This window comes from Haemaphysalis longicornis, unplaced genomic scaffold (genome assembly GCF_048455015.1).
Source record: "Haemaphysalis longicornis isolate Haplotype H1 unplaced genomic scaffold, Haemaphysalis longicornis Haplotype H1 scaffold_81, whole genome shotgun sequence".
Taxonomy (NCBI): Eukaryota; Metazoa; Arthropoda; class Arachnida; order Ixodida; family Ixodidae; genus Haemaphysalis; species Haemaphysalis longicornis.
The window spans coordinates 143,084-162,982 of NW_027526449.1; the positions used below are offsets into that span (position 1 = coordinate 143,084).

The window sequence follows — 19,899 nt, forward strand, 5'->3', positions numbered from 1 at the left end:
AGCGGAAGGCGCACTATTGACGCCGCGTAACACACTTATCTAGAAAAAAATGTCAAACTTCAGGTTCTGCTTTACATAAACACGTGTGGAGGGTTATATAACATAAAGCCTAAATCACCCCTAGTTGTGACGACCAGGTTTAGAGCGGTAAATTTATTTTTGCCATCAGCAGTTTTAGATTCTCGTCACGATAATTTAATCTTGCAAGCGCTTCCTGTCTGTTTTTGTAATTTCTTGGCCAGATAGGAATAGGTATATTTGCAACTTGCCTAGCTGGTTTGAAATGTAGGAACAGCAGGTGGAGTTCAACTGACCTTGCGCTTGTTTGATTATTGTTTTTAAATGTGAAATAGTTTAAAATATTGCATAAAAATGCAAGAACTAGGTTTAAAGTGTAACAAATATCTACAGCTGAATGCCTCGAGTTTACTAACATCCCTAGAATCGTAATATATTTGGTAGGCTTTCTTGACTGCAGAGGAGGAGAACAACATTGATGTTCCAAAATGTATTTGATAGTTTGAGGGTCCTGAAAAGGACAACCGATCGAGGCTACAAGCACTGCGTTTTTGTTTGACGAACCGAGGGAATAGTTTCCCTACGAATCAGGCATCGGCTGCTAGGAAAAGTCTGTGCAGAGTTGGTTTTGAATTTTAAATTTGTGCCTACGGTTAGTAGTATGACGCGATTCCTACTGAGCAGATGCACCGTTTTTTCCTCGCCAAGAGCTTGCTTGCCCTTCCGGTGCAGAAATTTAGCATAAGCTATTAGCAGTTGATATGTAATTCTTGTGTCACAGCTATATAGCTGCGGCTAAAAACGTTCAGCAGGAACTATACACATACCGTAATATTTTTTATCTGCCTGGAGGCTCGATGCTTCAACTAAAACAGGTGTCCTTAATTTTTCGGCAGATCTGAGACCATTAGTGGAGAACAGCAATTCGATTTCTCTTGCAGGCCCAAATATATTTTCAGAAATTCAGATTGTAGAGAATTATTCTGCGACAATAGCGCTTGGTCTATAAAAGAGCTTTCCCTTGTTGTTTTAAACATAAACGATAAATCATGGGGCCAAAAAAACAAATACCTATAAAATGTCAATGTAAAATGTTTTTTTTTTGACCAAACCAGGTAGGCAATAAATTTTACTTTGAATTTTCCCCTTAAACACTACGACGATACAGGCATCATTGAATCTAATGTTGAATATCCTTGTAATTGTTATAATTATTTTACGCATCACCATATCCGTATAACCCCCACAGCTAGATAATTGCAGCTAAATAAAGGGAGATAGTATGAAAGTTTTGGCGCACTACCAAAAAGCTTGTATTCAAGACGTTTTTTCGTCAGCAGGAATAAACTGAGCATAATAACTACAGTAGTAGCCATTGAGCGTAACAAAATTCCCAGCAAAGTAAATGTTTCCTTACTTCGTTTCCTGTGGTCTGTGTCTCACCAGTGGACTGGCTCACGGGAACCATTCCAAGGGTGATTCGGGTGAGAGACTTAGTGACCGCCAGACAGACAGAGAGACAGACAGACAGAATTCGATAATAACGTGCGCTGCATATTTTGTCGGGGAACACGGACAGTGAAAAAAAAGACAAAACCATACGATGGTTCGCAAAATAGCAACAGGTTTATTGAACGCTTTATCGTTATTTATAAGCATGCGATGGTGAGTGTACGTTAATAGGGTAAACATGATATCTTCGTGCGCGTGCGCTCATGTGCAATTGGACTTTTCTTTCATCATTTTTATCTCTTTTTCTGTGAGCCTTATTGTGGGCAGGCTGATACATTTCTGAGGTTCCACAGACAGCATACTGAAGACCTCAATCACTTCCCGAACCCTTCGGTCCATCGAGCTTGACAGCACACTTGCTTGCTTTAGCTTGGGTTTACATCGGAATTTGAGCAGTGGGCTGCAAGGTGGCCTGGCGATTGTATTTGATTACAAGCATTCGCACGCGCACAAGACTTCGCACGCGCACGAATATATCATGTTTACCCTATTAATGTAGACTCACCATCGCATGCTTATAAATAACGATAAAGCTTTTAATAAACCTGTTGCTATTTTGCGAACCATCGTATGGTTTTGTCTTTTTTTTCACTGTCCGTGTTCCCCGTCCAAATATGCAGCGCACGTTATTATCGAATTCAAGAGTGCACCAACTAACCCCTAAACATGTCTTTATTAAGGCAGACAGACAGACAGACAGACAGACAGACTGTGGAAGCCCAAAACTTTTGCGTTTTGGTAAAAGAAGTTATCAAATCGACTTTTCCCAGAAAGATTGAATCAAGCACAAAGTTGCTGTAATTTAAACATTGAGCTAGAAAGAAATAAAGGAACGAAACGCCGCTTCTAGAGAATATAGGCTACAGATTTCCGTTCATGATTCTCCTTCTTTGAGCTGTGAGAAGCCGGCTCTAACGAGGGGCGTCAGACGTAATCAGTTGAAAATTGTTTCCAGTTTGTCCTGGTGGGAAACTTAAACATCTAACCGTTGTTACAATTAAGCGGAGAAAATTTGACTCACTTAGTATTTGCGCGTTGGATTTGTTATGTCAATCGAAATCCAGAATACTAAAAGTAATATTAGAGAAGGGTCACACAGGACCTGCAGTCATAAGGTTAGGCATAAATATAAAGGCATCAAATACAAGGCTTATAACACGACAAAAAATACTCTTCAGCCTAGGTAACGACTTTCTTGAGTGAGTGGCAAACATTACTATTTAGAACATAAGAGGAGTAGTAATCCACAGAAAGACATAAAACCATGCTTAGAATTCCTCACTGCTCGGGTGAAAAGCGAAGAGCCACTATTTGCGTGAACAGCCTATTGGCAGGCCCCGTATTTTAGCGTTACAAACCTTAATTGCTGGAACGCATTCCATCGTATTCGCGTGATGAATTGGTATGCGTATGCCCTGAGGACTGAACAGTCGCGGTGGTGATAGAACAGCCCTGCGTAAGTCAGTATTAAAGGGACCCTGCAACACTCTTTGAGCAGTGCAAGTAAACCTGCGCAACGCTTAGATCACACTGCCAGGAATACCTGAGCCAAATATTACACGTGCACGTGAAGCGGTGAGCGCGCAAATCGATGTGAAAGACGCGGAAAAACAAACCGCTCTCTCTTCAGTTGTCCTCATTATGCATGGCCTGAGGGACGTCACATAGGCCATGGCTGCCCGATCGGCTGTCACTGGTCAACTTCGCGGGTAGATTCTCCCATTTCCGTCGTCGTCATCGCTGTGTACGAACCTCTTCTATGCCTGAACCTGTAGGCACAGTTTTGCTGTTTCTTTTGTGTTTTGAGTGCGCGCGGAGTTTGAGTGATGAGCTCAATACTTCCCTTTCAACGGGACCACTCGACTACAAACGTTTATTGCTTCAAAAACGCCCTACCAGCCCGAGCGCGCACTTGCGAGCAGGCACCCATGCCTGCTTTTTTGTGGCACCAGACCGGAAATAGGCCCCTCCGCGTTGCCGAGAAAAGGAGAAAACTACCCGGCATGTGATATATCGAAGGCCGCCGAAGAGAACGCCGCGAGCCGCCCCCCTCTCCGCTCCGGGAGAGAGCGCGCAGCTTTCGTCGCGTTGCCCGCGGTCGAGTTGAGAGGGAACGATTATGCGCGATTTCTCATCGCGCGTAGTTTCGTTAATTGTGAACGGATTTTCATAATTCTTGCGGGAGGAGATTTCTGGGACAATAGACTTTATCCCAAAATACATTACTAGTAGTCGATGGCAAGTGTTGCAGGGTCCCTTTAAACTCGGTGTAAGTGTTCGAATGATTTGAGTGAGTGTCAGTGTACAATGACACTGACAGTCCACCCTGGAATTTCCAGGTTTATGGGCACTGGTTTGATCTTCCTTGTTTTACACATAAATTCTCTTGTAATGCGCTATGTAAATAGGAAGCTTATTGTTGAAAACGTATGAGAAAGTAAAATGAAAGAAATAAACACTTTTCTCCTAAATGGAAACGTAAAACACGCTATGCTTGATGCACTACAAAAACTGATGCTTAGCTTCGTCCAACGCACCGTATAAGTACATCTATGTTTAATGCTGCGTCAATTTAAACTAACCTCTGTTTATTTATTTATTTTAGGTTATTTTATTTTAATGTAAATTCTAAATATACATTTTATTTAATATATAATGCCGCTTTTATTTATTTAGTGATGTTTGGTCTCAATTCTTTTTCTTTATTTTTTTACCTCACGCGCGTGCCCACATAATGGCCTGCTCGTCGGCGAAACGAATCAATCGTGGCTTACCCATAGACCTTTGATCGTGAATTAATGTCATCATCTACATCAGAGCTCCTTACGGTTGACATTACGGCATCTTGCTTAGCATACACACATTGCACGTTCAAGTCAATTATTTCATGGTTCATTTGGAAGTAAGGAACAGTTGTTCGCCAAACACATTCTAACTTGAGAAAATTCAGATAAATTGTGGATATAATGCCGATTAGTTAGTTCTTCCTGATTTTGCCGTCGTAAATTAGGTGTGTACAGACGCTCAAAAATGAAAGGTGATCATGCGAGCAAGTGGCCTTCAGTTCAGTGCGCAAAGAGAACGGTACATGCTTTGAAGCATACTCAAATTCATATTAGTAGGACATGCAACCTCGCGCCATTCGTACGAACTGTGCGTGTTTGACGTTTCCAGTGGGCGGCGTTAGATCGCGCACCCTGTAGTGAAGGCCACACGCTGGCGGGATCACCTTGCATTTTTGGGTTACTGTATATACAGCAAAGGCAATCACGTGGTGTATACAGTCAAACTTTCTTACAACCTTCATCCTTTTATTGACTGTAATCATACACCCACGATGTTCTTTCCTCTTTATCCGCGCAGAATAGGTGGGTAAAACATCGGCAATGATTGTATTATCAGCACGTTTACCTATCCTCTGCTTTAGCATGTTTCACAATTTACACAGTAGCTGAAACGAACTCTGACCGTGACAGCTATTGCGATATGTTTAGTTGTAATGTGTGAACTGGTAATTCACTGGCGATGTAAAATTTTCGAGAGAGTTTAGATGAAAATTATATACATTTTCCTTCTCAATTGCATTCTGAATAACGCTTGCTATATATTCCGGGTTAACTGGGCCAGAAAGGGTTAAAGGGTTATGTTACAGATGTTTGAATGTAACTTGTGGTGAAAGTAGATTTGTCGGAAAACAAATTAGGCATATTAAGACAAAGATATTACATACATATTCCCGGCTTTTCGTTCTGCAGGTCTCCCGCAGCCCACTCCTGCTCTTCGCGCCAATAATCAAGGTAATATATAGTGATTCCTTGTGTTAGTTTTTGTTTTGGCACACGGACGTAAGTACTCATTCTGAAAAAGACTGTAGAACACTTCCTATAAACACTTTCACTCTTTCGTTGACGTCTGGATGCGTGGTGAATTTTATACAGTTATCACCCAGCATAGAGCAGCACTCCGTGATTTGCTCGTCGCAGCAGAGCCATCTTCCGTTTCGCTTTGCTTTTGTGTCTTTCTTTTTAAAGTGGCTACTACACAATGCGTTTATTGCTGCAATAGTAAGGACGCAAGTCTGGCCACTGCAAAAATCTAATAATCTAATTCGATCGTTAGAAAAACTCCAAAACCTGGAGCGAAAGAAGAAGTTTTTGAGCAATTTTTAAGCTATGTGATGGACAAAGAGCAGTAATGTTTGTCTCAGGTACACCGTGGAGCGGTATTCGAAGAAATGAATTTGTTTGATTACTACGTCCGGAAAGCATTCGGGATTTCGAAAAAACAAGTTGAAGAAGTGTTGAAATGTATTTTTAAGATTACAGTTTGAAGCAAATTAAAGCCCTGAAAACGAGTGAAAATTTTGCCGCATCAGACCACGGAGAAGCAGTTGGCCGCGCGGTAGCTCAGTTGTCACGCACAGAGCGCGCAGTGAACGCGCATACAACTTAACAGCAACGCTACTCGCAGCAGTTGCCAGTTAGTCGCGAAAGCGCAGTCAACGTAAAGGCCACCAGTGCCTCCCGATATCAGTTTTGGATGGTAAGCACCCTCATACTTCCTCGTTATCCCCATCTCCACATGCTAGCACTCCACACAACGAGCGAGGCCCTGGTATTACCTTGGCTGAATCGTAGAGGTCACATTGACACTACGAGGAAGTGACAAAATGAGGCGTTTTCTGGGTTTGCAATGGAGTGCGAAAACTTTCGACCGAAAAGATTTCGGATAGCCAAAAGACTGGAATTTGAAAAATCATGCGGAAAAAAGGCTGTCGAGCGGCAAGCGTACTGTAGAACATAACATGTCAAGGATGACCACCTGGCTGCGTTGCCTGCTTTCTTACGAGAAAAAGAGTATTGATGATGTCTAAGGATTAGAGTTTAAAGGAAAGGCATGATTTCTTTTGTAATATTTGCATAGGCTGGCTGCTTTAGATGCTCACACCAGACATAAAAGTTTCTAGTTAAAAGGCTGAAGCGGATTCCAAAGGTTTTTTATGTACTCATTGCCGGTTTGTTTGTAAGAGAGCAGAGGAAAGCTTTACAGACCACTTCGGTTTCAAATTTATATAACCATTTGGACAGACACCTTCATGTGGTTTTATTTAGGTTATTAAAAATATATTTCCCAAAGAAACCAAAAACCATTGAAGGTAAACCCAGAAAAACATCACGCTGAAGGCTATCAGCTACGAAGTTGCCATAACTAAAAAGATTACTTTTCGCTTTCAGTTGGTAATACCCAGTCCAGATATCCAGAATGTGTCAAACACAACCATACATGACCCATATAAAATCAAGGTATTAGTAAATGAGGCGAAGAAAACATAAAAATACTACCGAATAAATGCTTGAACATCAGAATTTGCTGTTCTCCACCCGCACATAGTGAATGATGTTTGATGGAGTTACTAGGGCATGTTTCCGAATCACTATGAGGGCAGTTTACCAGCACACATGTTGCATATCAATATTGGCTCTTTCGCGAAATGATTCCGAAATTATTAGGCCCCCGTGCCAATGTTTTCGTTCCTGTTTTCTTGTTCAATAACGTCAATTTAATATCACAAAACACTCATGTATTTTTACACTTTGGCTAAAGAGCGGCTGCGTGGGGCGCTTATAGGAAGATAGTATTACTTACGTGATGACGAAGGAATGTGAACGGTTGAAATGACTCCGCTTTAATCCGTTCTGTGGAACAAAAAAGGTACCATGCCATCACCATGAAATACACTGTTTCTAAAGTGTTGACCGTCTGCATAGTTCTACTAATTGTCAAGGCAAATTAATTATAGAGGGAATTTTGTACGGCGCACACAATAAATTGAGCATAACGTTCGGGTGTATAAACCGCATGATTTTTTTTGTTGTGGAAAACGGGGCATCTCGACGCTTTTACTTGTGTATCATGAATATTGGGTGCTGAAAAAGACGCAAATTTTTATGGTATTTTATGCGCTACTTTAGGGAAACCATTGGAAATTGTGGCTTTCAAACTCGTCAACTTTTTATTGTACTTCACTGTGAACTAACGTTACTGTTGAACTAACTTGAGTACGTTCAGCACATAACAGGCTTGACGATTGGCTCGTTGATGAGATGTAACAATATTGTGGAGAGGGGCAGATCACACTAAACACTTATCTAAGATTTTTAGCTGCCTACGAGCCCTATAGTCGCATTTAGATTTCTTTTACAAGCTCATGTCGTGCCCTAATATAAATATTTCAGTGCGGTACTAAACAAATTTGAAAAGCTGTGACAACTGTGAGAATAGCTTCCTGTGCATGTGGAGCAATGTTTGAGCTGTGACCTCTTGATGCGACCAATTTAAATAATTCAAATATTTACACGCAATAGAATGGTTAGAATGAAGGCGGCATGACATTGACATAACAACTCGTTTGTGGATTGAGGGGCTTGAAGCCGAACTGATGAACTTATCCCGCACGCTCATCGATGCCCAGCTATGGTTGGACGTGACCTACGACCAGCTTTGTAGTTAGGAACGTCCTCATAGCAGCCGGCGACAATTGGGGCAGCGCGCCAAGCAAATCTAGTGTAGGGAAGGTGCGCTCTGTCAGGTAATGCTAAGTTTAAAGGGCCCCTGAAAGGCGTTTTGAGCACACTAAATGAAGTAGCGCAATCGTTAGATTGGGTCGTCAAGGTCATCTGGGCCAAGTATTACTCTTTTACGCGCAGCGGAAAGCTCACACTTTTGTTGCAAAGTTTGTCGCTTTTTTCTCACCCTTTCCTTCATGTTTTTGGACGCCGCCATCTTCACATGTCTACATCATCGATTCCCAGATGTTCGTCATGAGATGTTCGTCATGCGAAACAAAGGCGTCCACAACACACACACCATCGCCTCCTGTAATGCCAAACGCATCTCACACTTCCCAATGGGAGTGAGTAGTACGCCTGCAGTGCCCACATGTCGCGAGGTGGGGCCCCGAGCTGAACCGGGATCACGCGACCGTAACTGACTTCTGGGTAGGTTTGTGCCTTGTTGCCAAGGCAACCGATGTTTGAGATTGTCAAAGAAATGGCGCTCGCTCCAGCACTAGAAAGCTCAGAGCCGCGCCGGAGCGTGTTTTGCCAACGTTGCCGCTCTCCACCACGCGTCGCCGCAAGCTTAACTGGTCACATGATTCAAGCGTTTCGTGCATGGGTTCTGTATCGGTTTAAAATGCCTTTTTCACATGCCGCCGGAAGAATTACCACCACCGCAAAATAAGACCCTGCACCAGCGGGGCCACATCTGATACGGCGCTTTTTGGATAAACAGTGCGCGGTGCATGAAAGGGACCGAGCGCACGATCCACCCTGAGCGGCTGCGAGTTCGCCGCCGATGAAAAGTCACGTGCTGCCCTGCAGCAACGCACACCGCGAAAGGGCAAGGCCAGGCCGCCGCACAAATGCGGCCAGATTTTTCGTTCGCTTTTCCAGCCTTGAGCGGAGTGAGGGATTCATGGTGTGAACTAGTTCACTCTAGTGTGAACAAAGCTTGCCCGTAGCAGACGGCAGTATGCGGAGCGCCATAGCGGAAGTACGTCACCGCTGAAGCGCGCAGCAACATGGGAGGGAAGGCTCTCGCGCCATCAACAGCGAAAGGAGGAGGAAACGCGGAGCGACGATAATGCGCGGTTTTTGATTTACGATTTCTCAGCTAATACTTATCGCTTTAGCAAAATTCTTGCGGGAGGAGATTGCTAATACCTTGTCCTATTTGGTTACATGTACATCCTCTGTGTACATGTACAGCTTCTGTGCGATCGCAATGCGACCTTAGATTCCTAATATGAGTTTTAGCGGTGATACCAATCAACAGCCACCGTACATATCAGTACTATATTACCGGTCAGCGCCTACAATCTACTGGTCCGTCCGCACCTGCGTGTTACCTGTGCCAACATCAGCGCAGACAAGAAAAGCGCACTGGTGCCATACCAGCCTGCTCGACTACCTTACTTTATTTCTGAGCGTTTACGTTCATTGAAACACTCGAAAAAATTATTGGCTCTGAATTTACGTTGAGAAGCTTTTCTTTTACGTAAATCTCTTTTTCACATGTGCGAAAAGTTGCAATTGAAAGGAAAGGCTCAGATTTGAGTGAAGCCTCTGTATCAGACAATTTTGTGTGTAACAGCACCGACGATTTTGTGAGAAAACAAGCTATTTTTCAGGGAAAGGTACACTAGTCGACACACACTTTTCCCGTGGGTCCTTCAAAGCTTTCACACACTTTGTACCAGGCTTGTACCCTTGAGGTGGGTTGGAAATCCTACAAATGGTAAAATTGGGTATGACGGTCATCAATGGTGAGGGCTTGCGATGAGACCCGTATTTACCTTCGAGATATCTTTTTCAGGGCCTGCTTACGCGCCGAAGCGATAGGATCCATGTCAAAAGGAACTTCCTCAGGCCTGCAGCATCTGGCCTTGCTTAGCTGTCCGCAGCAATACACAATCGTGTACTATAAGGCGTTCTCTGAAAATGCGATGCAAAAACATTGCACAGAATTTCTAAGTAAACGTTCCTGCTTTCTAAGCAATTTCTAAGCAAACAGTGCGAAGGCATTTTTTTACTAGGTTTCCCGCCGAGTGTTCTGCCGATTTCGACTACGGCATACAACACGAACATCAGACTCTGTGAAAGTACTTGTCGCAGAATCACTATCACGCTACTGTGACATTGGCTTGCCTGAAGCTAGCTAAGGCCAACTAAGTCTGCAGGCATGATTCCTTTACAAGCCCGTTTCTTTGTGTGGCTTTCTTGTGAGACAGGTGCTATGAAACGTGCCTCAAACAAATGGAAATTGAAAGTGAACATCCTTTAAAGAAATATGTCTGCTAGGGTGAAGCGTGATGGAAACTCAAATAGACGAACCAAGGGCTTTATTTAAAGGGATCCTAAAATATCGGAGACCATTCGGCTCCTTCATCATGGGTGACTGTGTTCGACCTTTAAACGCAATTTTATAAGGTAGCTTCTTTTAAACGAGAAAATAAAAAAAACCTACCTTACAAAACTGGTATTTGTGGCTGAACACAGTCACCGCTGATGAAGGAGCCGAGTGGGATCCGATATTTTAGGACCGCCTTTGATAAATCTCTTCCTTGGTGTAGTTGCCTTTTCCTAAAATGAGCATTGACCACGCGTCATTTCTGTTTCATTTTTCCCGACGAAGTATATGCAACAGTGCGAGAAAAGTGCTTCCTTGTGTGTATTTTTTCGGATTAATGCCCTAGAACATGGGTCAGCAACCTGCGGCCCGCGGGTAAGCAATATGCAGCCTTGGCACGACGTCGGATCTTTTCTCCCTTTGTCACTTCCTACCTTAAGGCTGACATGGCAATTCTAACCTTCAATGGGGTTATACACGAATCAACTGAGAATGAGTCCAGTTAGTCCTTTCCCCATCTTCACACTTAGCCATATAACGCCTTCACTTCATTTCTTTGCACCGGTCAAAGAAACACCCTTACCCCACCCCACTGCAATTTCCCGTCCGACCCTTCTCATGTCGGCTTCATGCAACTTGCGCCTCCACCTAGAAAGGTTGGCGACCCTTGCCATATCAAAAAGCGCTCTGTATATTTCTCCATGTTTTGCTTTCCCGCTGTAGACGTTGCTCTGAAACGGGTGGGACGCTATGGAACGCATTAAAAAATTTTTACCATTTGTGGGCGCTTTTTGCGGCGACGCCCGAAATTCGGAGTATGCCAGCGAAATTTTTGCTTTCGGTAATTATTGCAAGTAACTCACTAAGCACGCCATCGAGCCCGCAGAATATGTGTACTTCGCGCAGTGCGAGTCGGCAAATTAACGGCAACAAACTGCGAAAAAGTCGAAGCAATATCAACGGCAACCCATACAGATGTGTATGAAGCAGCAAACGGCGCTTGATACATGGAAATTAAAAGCAGAGCCTGCCACTGCAGTGGTATCGGAAGGAACCAAAAGCCATACAAGCAAAATAAATTTGGCACGTCGAATCGACGAAGATGAGTAGGTCGTTATCATAAAGCCGGTATTTATTGACCAAGACGAAGCCTAAATATCAGTCAGTTTTGTTGCCGAGTTTCAAGACACATGTAGGAATAGCGACTTCGAACTCCCTCAACGTTTTCGATGCGGAAAACAACTTTTGCATCTTGAGCTCATATCTCACAAAGGCTCCGCTAGTTATTTAGCCAGATGAAACTATTTTGTCGATCGACCAGTCGAAGAAAACTCGTACGTCGACTGGTTAACACTCCACCAGCACTAACACATAACTTTATCGAAGAAAGCGAAGTGGTCCCCATGATTAATCATTTCAAGGTGTGCTTAGACAAAATTTACAGATTTAGGTAATCATGTAAATATCTTAGGTTAGTGTGGAGACAACGTCCTTCGAATTGGAGCTGCAGCTTTTTCGGATAAGGGTGTTAAAATAAATTTTATTTGTTTGCATCCGTGAGAAAGTTGGCTACTGGGCCACATCCGACATCAACCCTCGCGTGAAGACTTTGGGTTGGAAAGCCGAACGTTTCAGAAACAGACGCGCGACCACTGCCGCGTATCGTAAGGTTCCTTACGAACACATACTTCTGCTTCGACAAGGTCTTCTACAGGCAAGTCCACGGTATCGCAATGGGTGCCTCCGTCTCTGTTACTGCTGCCAATCTTACGATGGAATGGCTGGAAAATCGCGCACTCGCTTCCTTCAGTCCACGCCCAAGAATTTTTCTGCGCTATGTGGACAACTGTTTCTGTGTGGTTCGACACAGCGCCTTGGCTTCGTTCACTGGGCATCTGAACAGTCAAGAAAAGGCCATCCAATTCACACTAGAGACTGAGGTCGGCCATAGACTCCTATTTTTGGACGTCCTTGTCAGCCGATGCAATGGAACGCTCTCGTTTAATGTGTACAGAAAGGATACGCATACTGGCTGATACCTAAACTTTCGGTCCGTTCACCCTGACGCTCACAAAAGGTCTGTTGCTGCCTCGCTCTTCCGCCGTGCGAACCGCTTTTGTACGAAAGCAGAAGACCATTTCACCGACCTCGACAGGGTACGAAACGATCTCTCGGCAAGCGGCTATCCCCGGGCGTTCTTGAATGGGGTGGAATGCCGCCTGTCCAATCCTGCCGGACCGGCTGATCCCCGACCAAGAAAGCGTGCTGCCATTCCCTACGTCCCTGGTGTAAGCGAAGCCTTGTCCCGCGTGCTGCGTAGTTATGACGTTGAGGTGGCTCACGTGCCTGCGTGTAAGCTGCGGAACGCACTCGTGGGCGGTAAGGACAGGCTTCCAAGAGAATCGTTTCCTGGCGTAGTCTACAAGATTTCCTGCGCAGATTGCGATTTCGCTTACATAGGTGAATCGGGTAACTTCAAACAGAGATTACGGCAGCACCAGAACGATGTAAAAAACAAGCGTGTGGCGTCGAATGCTCTTGCCGAGCACGTGGGTGCAACGGGCCATGGGATTGATTGGGATAATTCCACAATCATCGGCCAAGAAAGGCACTTCAGATCGCGGCTCTATCTCGAGTCTCTGGAAATACAGACGACACGTCATACACTTAATCGAAATGAAGGATCCCTCCCCCCGTCGTACACACGCTGCCTACGTCACGTGCTCAAGAAAAATAAGCGTGCATGAACTTTTATTCGCCTCATTGTGAACAAGGCTTCAGTAACGAAGCCGAAACGTCTTGTTGTTGTTTTAAAGTTTTTAAGTTTCTTTTGGTCGGTGTCTCCGCTTCTACTCCAACATGTTTCCAGACCAGACGGGTTTTCGTCAAACCCTCGACTTCATCTTCCTTACACTCAGAATAAGAGATGGATTGGGGAGGGGGGGGGGGGCAGTTAGACTGCTTGCACGATTATGGAGAGGCCTGTGACACTGATTTCAAATAGTTCCGAGAAGCCAGGTCTGGAGCAGGTTAGGGATACCATGATGGAATACTTTTTATACGCCTCGAGCGCTACCTGTAGGGGCGCCACTGAAATCCCCCTAGCGGCCCGTTTCGAAACCAGCCGTGGGAGTTGCCGTCCCGCTCCGCACTCTCGCCGCTGCTTTTGGGCCACGTTCGTGGCTGAGATTTACCATTTGCACGCTTTTCAAATATGAATTACTGTGAAGCAATCGCTTTGTTCGCACATTTAGTGTATTTAAGAGAGCGTAAACGTTTCTGGTGCGATCTTAGTGTGGTACATTCGGTCTGTATGAGCGCCAGGTGTGTGTCACAGACCTATGTCGCGAAGCCGACATATGCATGGAGCTGATTGTAATTCCACTGTCCTGAAATTTACTAACAGTGTCTCCGTAAGCAGTGTTTCCTCAGATGGTCATACGTTGCCTGTACATCATGATGTAAATCGGTTTTGTGCGCCTATATATCCCAGCGGAGCGCTCATACCTCACAGCACGCTAGTTACGATTGATAATATAATACCTGAGATATTGATCACTACCTTAGACAAACAATGTGGCATGAATTGCACGAACGCTCTACAAACGAAGGAAGGTAAATAATACAAAACTATACCAGGGGGTATGGTTTTGTATTATACCAGGGGGTATAGTTTTGTATTATATTAGATATAGTGCTGGGTCGTCTTGTCCTGAGGTGAGCGCTTGCTGCTACAGATCCATCATCTGCTACAGATATCCTCCGCGTCCAGCGTGGCGGCGCGTCCGCGACTAAACGCGTCTTCGAAACATTACACAGGGAGCCTGCAGAAACTACCACAAACCTAAATCAGATGGACTTATTAAATACCACAACTCTTCCAGCGACACCTTTTATGATTGTGAACTCCCTGCCCTGTACTTCGAAAATGTGTCCACCGAGTGATAAGCTGTGCGTTGAAGTCGAAAAACTAAAGGAAATTGAACGCGCAGCTTGTGTGTGTGATTACTAGATCGTCCATTTCTTAATTTCGCTCTGAATTTGTGCCCAACGACAGTTAAGCGTCCACCTCGTCACCTCCCCCCCCCCCCCCTCTCTTGCGAAATATCAATGCATTTCGCATCTAGTTGTGTAATGACCACGACCTTACTAAAGTTTCGACAAACGTTTTTAGCATTTCAGAAGCTGCACTGGTTTGTTTTCATTCCCGTACGAGCCGTACTGTTTCTTCCAGACTTGACAGGTCATTTATTTTTCCGTTATCTCATTAACTTTCCAATTTGTCCTTGCTATATGGCGTGAGCGGGCACATATTTAAAGAACCACAGACTTGGAATATACTTAACATTTGCGCATAAAATATAGTTAACGTTCCCATAAAAGGCACAAATTAGTGCCTGGTGTTGAGTAATCACATCGCCGAAACATGTTTTTCTGCGATGTATATATTCGAAACAAAGGCGCATTAGTTGTCCCCGCTGCAAAACGAAACCAGCCTCTCAATGTGCCAGTATCAGGTATAAGCGAGGCGACAACCGAATTCACTTGTGCCTGACGTATTCGGAGGTGACAGTGGTGATATGCTGCTGCCGTCGCCGGCGCCCGTAAGAGCGGCCTAGAAGCGCCCAGAACCGCACCCCAGATAGCTGTGGTTGGCGTTCGAGCACACTACCAAGACGCAGCTGTTAAAGTGCCCTAAACGTACCATTTGCTTACGGATTTCACAATAACAAGTTTTTTAGAGGGCGGAAAGGCAAAACGAAGCAAAAGAGAACTAAAACCCTGCGTGAGCCCCAATGAGCCGCGTAGCGCTGCTCTCGTAAGCGCCGCGGAGAAGCGGTGGCAGGCGGCGCAGCGATCGCGAAGCTCGAGACGTATAGCGTACGCTGGCAACAGCGGAGCGTATATTACAACTTCTGGCGACATTATGACATCGTTTCCTGCATGTGTAACTCTATTTCGGAAATAGTTCTAGGAAGGGTAGGTAAAGCAATCTGTGTCGCTTCACGGTTGTCGCTAGGGCCGCTACACCTCCACGAGGGACTGACGTCATGCAGTGTAGACACCCTGGAACAACACAGTGGTCTGTCTCGGATTGTCGAGCGCCCAAAAGATGGTTTCTTTGAAACCAGACTTATACAACTCAAATAGCTGTGGAGAACCACATACACCGTTATCGACCATGTCTTGTATCTTACAACAAAAACAGGCTGAGAGATACCAGCTGCATCGGAAAATCAAGCGCCACCGAAAACTTCTTGGCACCACGCCTTCTAACTTTGATAAGAGTAGGGAGCAGTAGCTGGTTGTGTTGAAGCAACATTTACTTCCTTCCTACAAAAAAGGCCAGAATCGCCTTTAATTAAAATAAAAATTAGTCTAGTTGTTGAACTCCTAATGTTTTATTCATATGATAAGGTAAGTGTCCGAAAGTGCCCGAGAAAAATTTATAGCAAATAGTTCTTGTTTAAACTTCCTCAGATTGTTGCGTATTTCCTGATGTGTCTTGAAAACAATTGCTGCAGAAGAGTAAAACTCAATATTTACGGCGCGATTACAGCCTCTTCTCACGCTCTGCACGATGCCTTTTTAATTATGCAAGAAGTTTATCAGGACAGACAAAATATTATACACACAAACTCAGTGCGTTTATTAAGCAATCTCTTTTCATCTTTATTGGTCGACAGAACCTGCTCAGTTGTGTATTATGCATCACGAGTAGCGCTGTAGAAAAATACATGTTCTCAGAGCCTGTTAAGGAAGATTACTGAAAAAAAAATTGTGATGCCGTTTGTCGACGCACTTAGATTTTCTCGCGTGTTGGAGTGGTCGCCTGACTAATATCTGTCGTTTTAACATATTGAACAGTCTTTATGAGCAGAGCAAAATACTCTGGACGTTTATAAATTCACAGCAAAAGCTCTTTGCAGAGATATCGGCGATGGTGATAACTAACGTGTACTAAAATTTGTAAAAAGTCTTGTCAAATAAAAATTGCCATAAGCAAACTAGAATTGCCAAAATGAGGCGCACGTTTTTTCATTTAGTGCCATTGAGAGTCATTTATGGTGGCTCGACATATTGCGTATGGCTACCATCAATATTCCGCCTTCGTGCACCGCTTAAAAAAAATTACGTATTAGTGAGCCATACGCAACCAGATACAACCTTCCTAACTTAATTTGAACGCGTATTTTATTTTGTCATTTCACAGCAACGTCAACCACTAAGCGCCGAAAGAAGAGAAAGCACAGCTACCGGAGACAGATTGTGATAGGTAAGAAACCGGGTTTTTTAAAGAAGTAAATACCACGCTTGATTTCCCGTCTTCGCTACCCTGCATAAATATCACTATAGATCCTCAGACACGTCGTTTCGTAGAAGCATTAACGCTTTTATTTGTTTTTTAAGTCCCAGGCTGCAATAGTTAGAAAACTAGATTTTGCCCACCCTCGGGATATGGGCACAAAAGTGCCGAATGCCCACATCATCGCTGGGCAGGAAGTTGTAACGCGTCTCGGTAGAACCTTCACAAAAGAATGACGACGACTGTGTCCTGGTCAATCTTGTATAGCCTAGGGTGACAGAAATGAAAAGCGTGTACGGTTGTTATATGTTGCTGCCGTGCTGTTGCAGTTTAAACCATGTTTTACGGCACTATTCATTATGCTTTTTACTGATTTATGGTCTTAGTATTTTTATAATTGCTGGCTTATACATCGCTTGGTGAGCTCACAATTATCGCAGTAATTTAAACGTTAAAGAGTGAACCGTTTATATGACGCAGAGCCGTATCAAATGTATTTATTTGAAGTGTGCGATGCCGGATGAGGCCCACAATATCTATTAATCTAAGACCAGGTAAATTTAACCAAACTTGTAGGTGTAGTTTGGCCCAAACAATAACACAAACAAATCTATCTGTTTCCAAGAAATATACCAGAGAAGAGTACAAAAAGGTTGTATGTGCTTTTACAAATTCGTAGGGCAAGTTGAACACAAAAACCTTTAAAATGATCGAATATCTTGCGAACCCATCAGTTCAACATTCTGACCTACCCCTCTTTGCTCTCTTGCAAAAATGATTTCAAATGTGAGGTATCACGTCCATGTTTGTTGTTAAATTGTGCGCAGCTGCAGTAGACACGAAATATTGAAAAAAAATTGTGGAAGAAAAAAACCAAAGAATAAAGTAGTTGAAGTACTCATTGAGGCCCCTTTTAATAACGAACCTCGCACCACAGAAATTTGACACTCAGTGCTTGTGGAAAGGAAAGATTCTTGCTCCCTCCGCCAATGATTTGAAAGGTATGGTCTTGCTGACCAGAGCTCCTTTGACAAGGTATTCTTGTTTGCAGTACTCCGCCACATATTCATTTGCCACAGCGTATTGGGCATCATCGTACTTGAGTAGCAAAAGAGCGAGCACGTGGCTAAATATTGTCACAAAGTTTACAACAATTCATAGTCTTTCTAGTAAACGAGGTTGATTGAAAATATTCTATGCAAAAAAACTACAGATAAAACACAAGCGTTGAAGAAACAGTCAGCAAAGTACATGCACATACAGCGTCGGTAAAAACGAATGTCATGGCGTTTGCCCCGCGAGTACATATCTCTTCGCAATTAATGCTTCTGCAATTGTCGAGCTGCATTGGGAACACCGGCAGTCAGAGACGAACGCTGCGGACTGGGGACGACAGCGCCACAAACTCTCCCTAACAAGTCACATCGCCTGCGCGGCATATAAAGGACAGGGAGAAAACGTGCGCTTTGAATCCAACACAGAAAATACAGCCGGGTGCATACAGACGCTGGCAACAAAACCCACAAGTTAAAGAAACAGAAGACATTGTTCTTGCCAATATATTAAATGTTTTCACAGCTTAGCGTCAATAGAAAAGGCGGATTGTAAACATAAAAAAAACTTTTGCAGAATGTTCCGGCGGCGAGTGTCACCGAGTACAGCGGTAGGTTCAAGAACCAAACATGCCTGCAGAAATCTTGGACAGTATTCCGAGTACGTATCAGCTTTATATTTCGCTTTTGGTAGAATAATCTGGAGGATTTGCTAAATATTAAGGGAAAGTTGTGAGGAACTGTGAAAATAGCCTAGCAAAATGTAAATATCCTACGGACTTTGGAAAGGCAGACATTGTAATAAAATTCCTAATAACGAACTGACCTATGTAATACTATATAGTACGCAAAAAGTATGAACTGTACATGCTGCAGCAGGCGACCTGACGGAGTGCATGCTGCCCAAAAGCTATCGTGTACGGACTATACCATTTTAAAAATTGAAAATTAAAACGGGTGGAAAATCTTAAAAACACTTCATTCTAGAAACTTTTGTATAGTTTATGTTTGCACGCATACAAATTTGTGCTCAAATATGAGGCGAAAGTGAGTTTCTTCAAAACAGCATTTAGAAGCTTCACACGAAGAAACCTGATGCGCTAAATTTCAATTATTAAATTAAGGTTTCTGCTGATTCCAGAAATTTTGCGGAGAAACAGCAAGCGCGGAAAAGTCGAGTTCATCCAAATAGAGTGATGCAAACAAAAATCATAAAAATATCACAAAGCCAGCTGGCATTTCATCAAAAGGCCGCGTCCACCCCTAGTCCAGGGGCTTTGAGCCACTGTACCCTGTTTTCCCCACAGGCTGGCGTTTGCTCAGGCGAGGTAAATTTCGCCAGTGCTCAACCTTCCCAGAGTACAAACCTACGACAAACATGTTCTCTGAAAGGTGGCTACAGAGTCATTCACATGCTGCTGCATTAATGTCGGCCATGGCTCCGTACCAAGATGGGTGTCGAAATCTGACTGACTTTGACTTTGACATCATGTGTTTGTAGACTACAGGACTGCTTCATTTTCACGAATTCACGTTTGTGGCCACAGACATTATAAGTTGCTTAATGAATGATTTTCTTCCTTTTGGTGAAGCGTATAATCTTGTTGGGGATACAGAGACACCTTCAACAAGCCGCTTGGTAATTTTGTTGGGGTTCGTTCGCAAAGTTGAAAATTTTCTAGGCTGGCACATGTTTTTAGGGAATTCTGTTGGTTCAGGGATTGCCAGATGGAAGGGGTACAATATTGATTCCCGTTTTCTAAACCGTAGACAAGTATTCTAAAAAAAGTTCTGCAATTGAGGTGGCCACCACTCAACCTTAATTTGTATGACTCAAAAGTACACGATTTTGTGCGAGTACGCGTATCTCCCACAAAAGTTATAGCGCGCACATACAAAGAGAAAGGCGAGAAGGCGGAAATACATAGCAATACCTTCCATTTATACTTATTTGAAAGACACGTCCATACAAGACTTAACATCCTTATCATGGTCTTACAATCAAAGCCGATGTTTTGAAGTAGTACGAACAAATGCGAATTTTTTATCCGGTAATATATGCAATGGCACAACCACACGTTTCCTGATGACAACGAACGT

At 43.7% G+C, this 19,899-nt stretch overlaps 1 protein-coding gene across 3 annotated transcripts in view; it reads left to right on the forward strand.

The window, feature by feature from the left end:
- LOC144150949 (uncharacterized) overlaps positions 1-19,899 on the forward strand; it is a 63,577-nt gene that overhangs the window by 36,048 nt on the left and 7,630 nt on the right. For all 3 annotated transcript variants that reach the window (XM_077682255.1, XM_077682254.1, XM_077682253.1), the window contains 3 exons: positions 5,286-5,327; positions 16,655-16,717; positions 18,377-18,460. In XM_077682255.1, coding sequence (XP_077538381.1) covers positions 5,286-5,327; positions 16,655-16,717; positions 18,377-18,414 — 143 coding nt within the window. In that variant the 3' untranslated portion in view covers positions 18,415-18,460. The remainder of the gene's footprint in view (positions 1-5,285; positions 5,328-16,654; positions 16,718-18,376; positions 18,461-19,899) is intronic.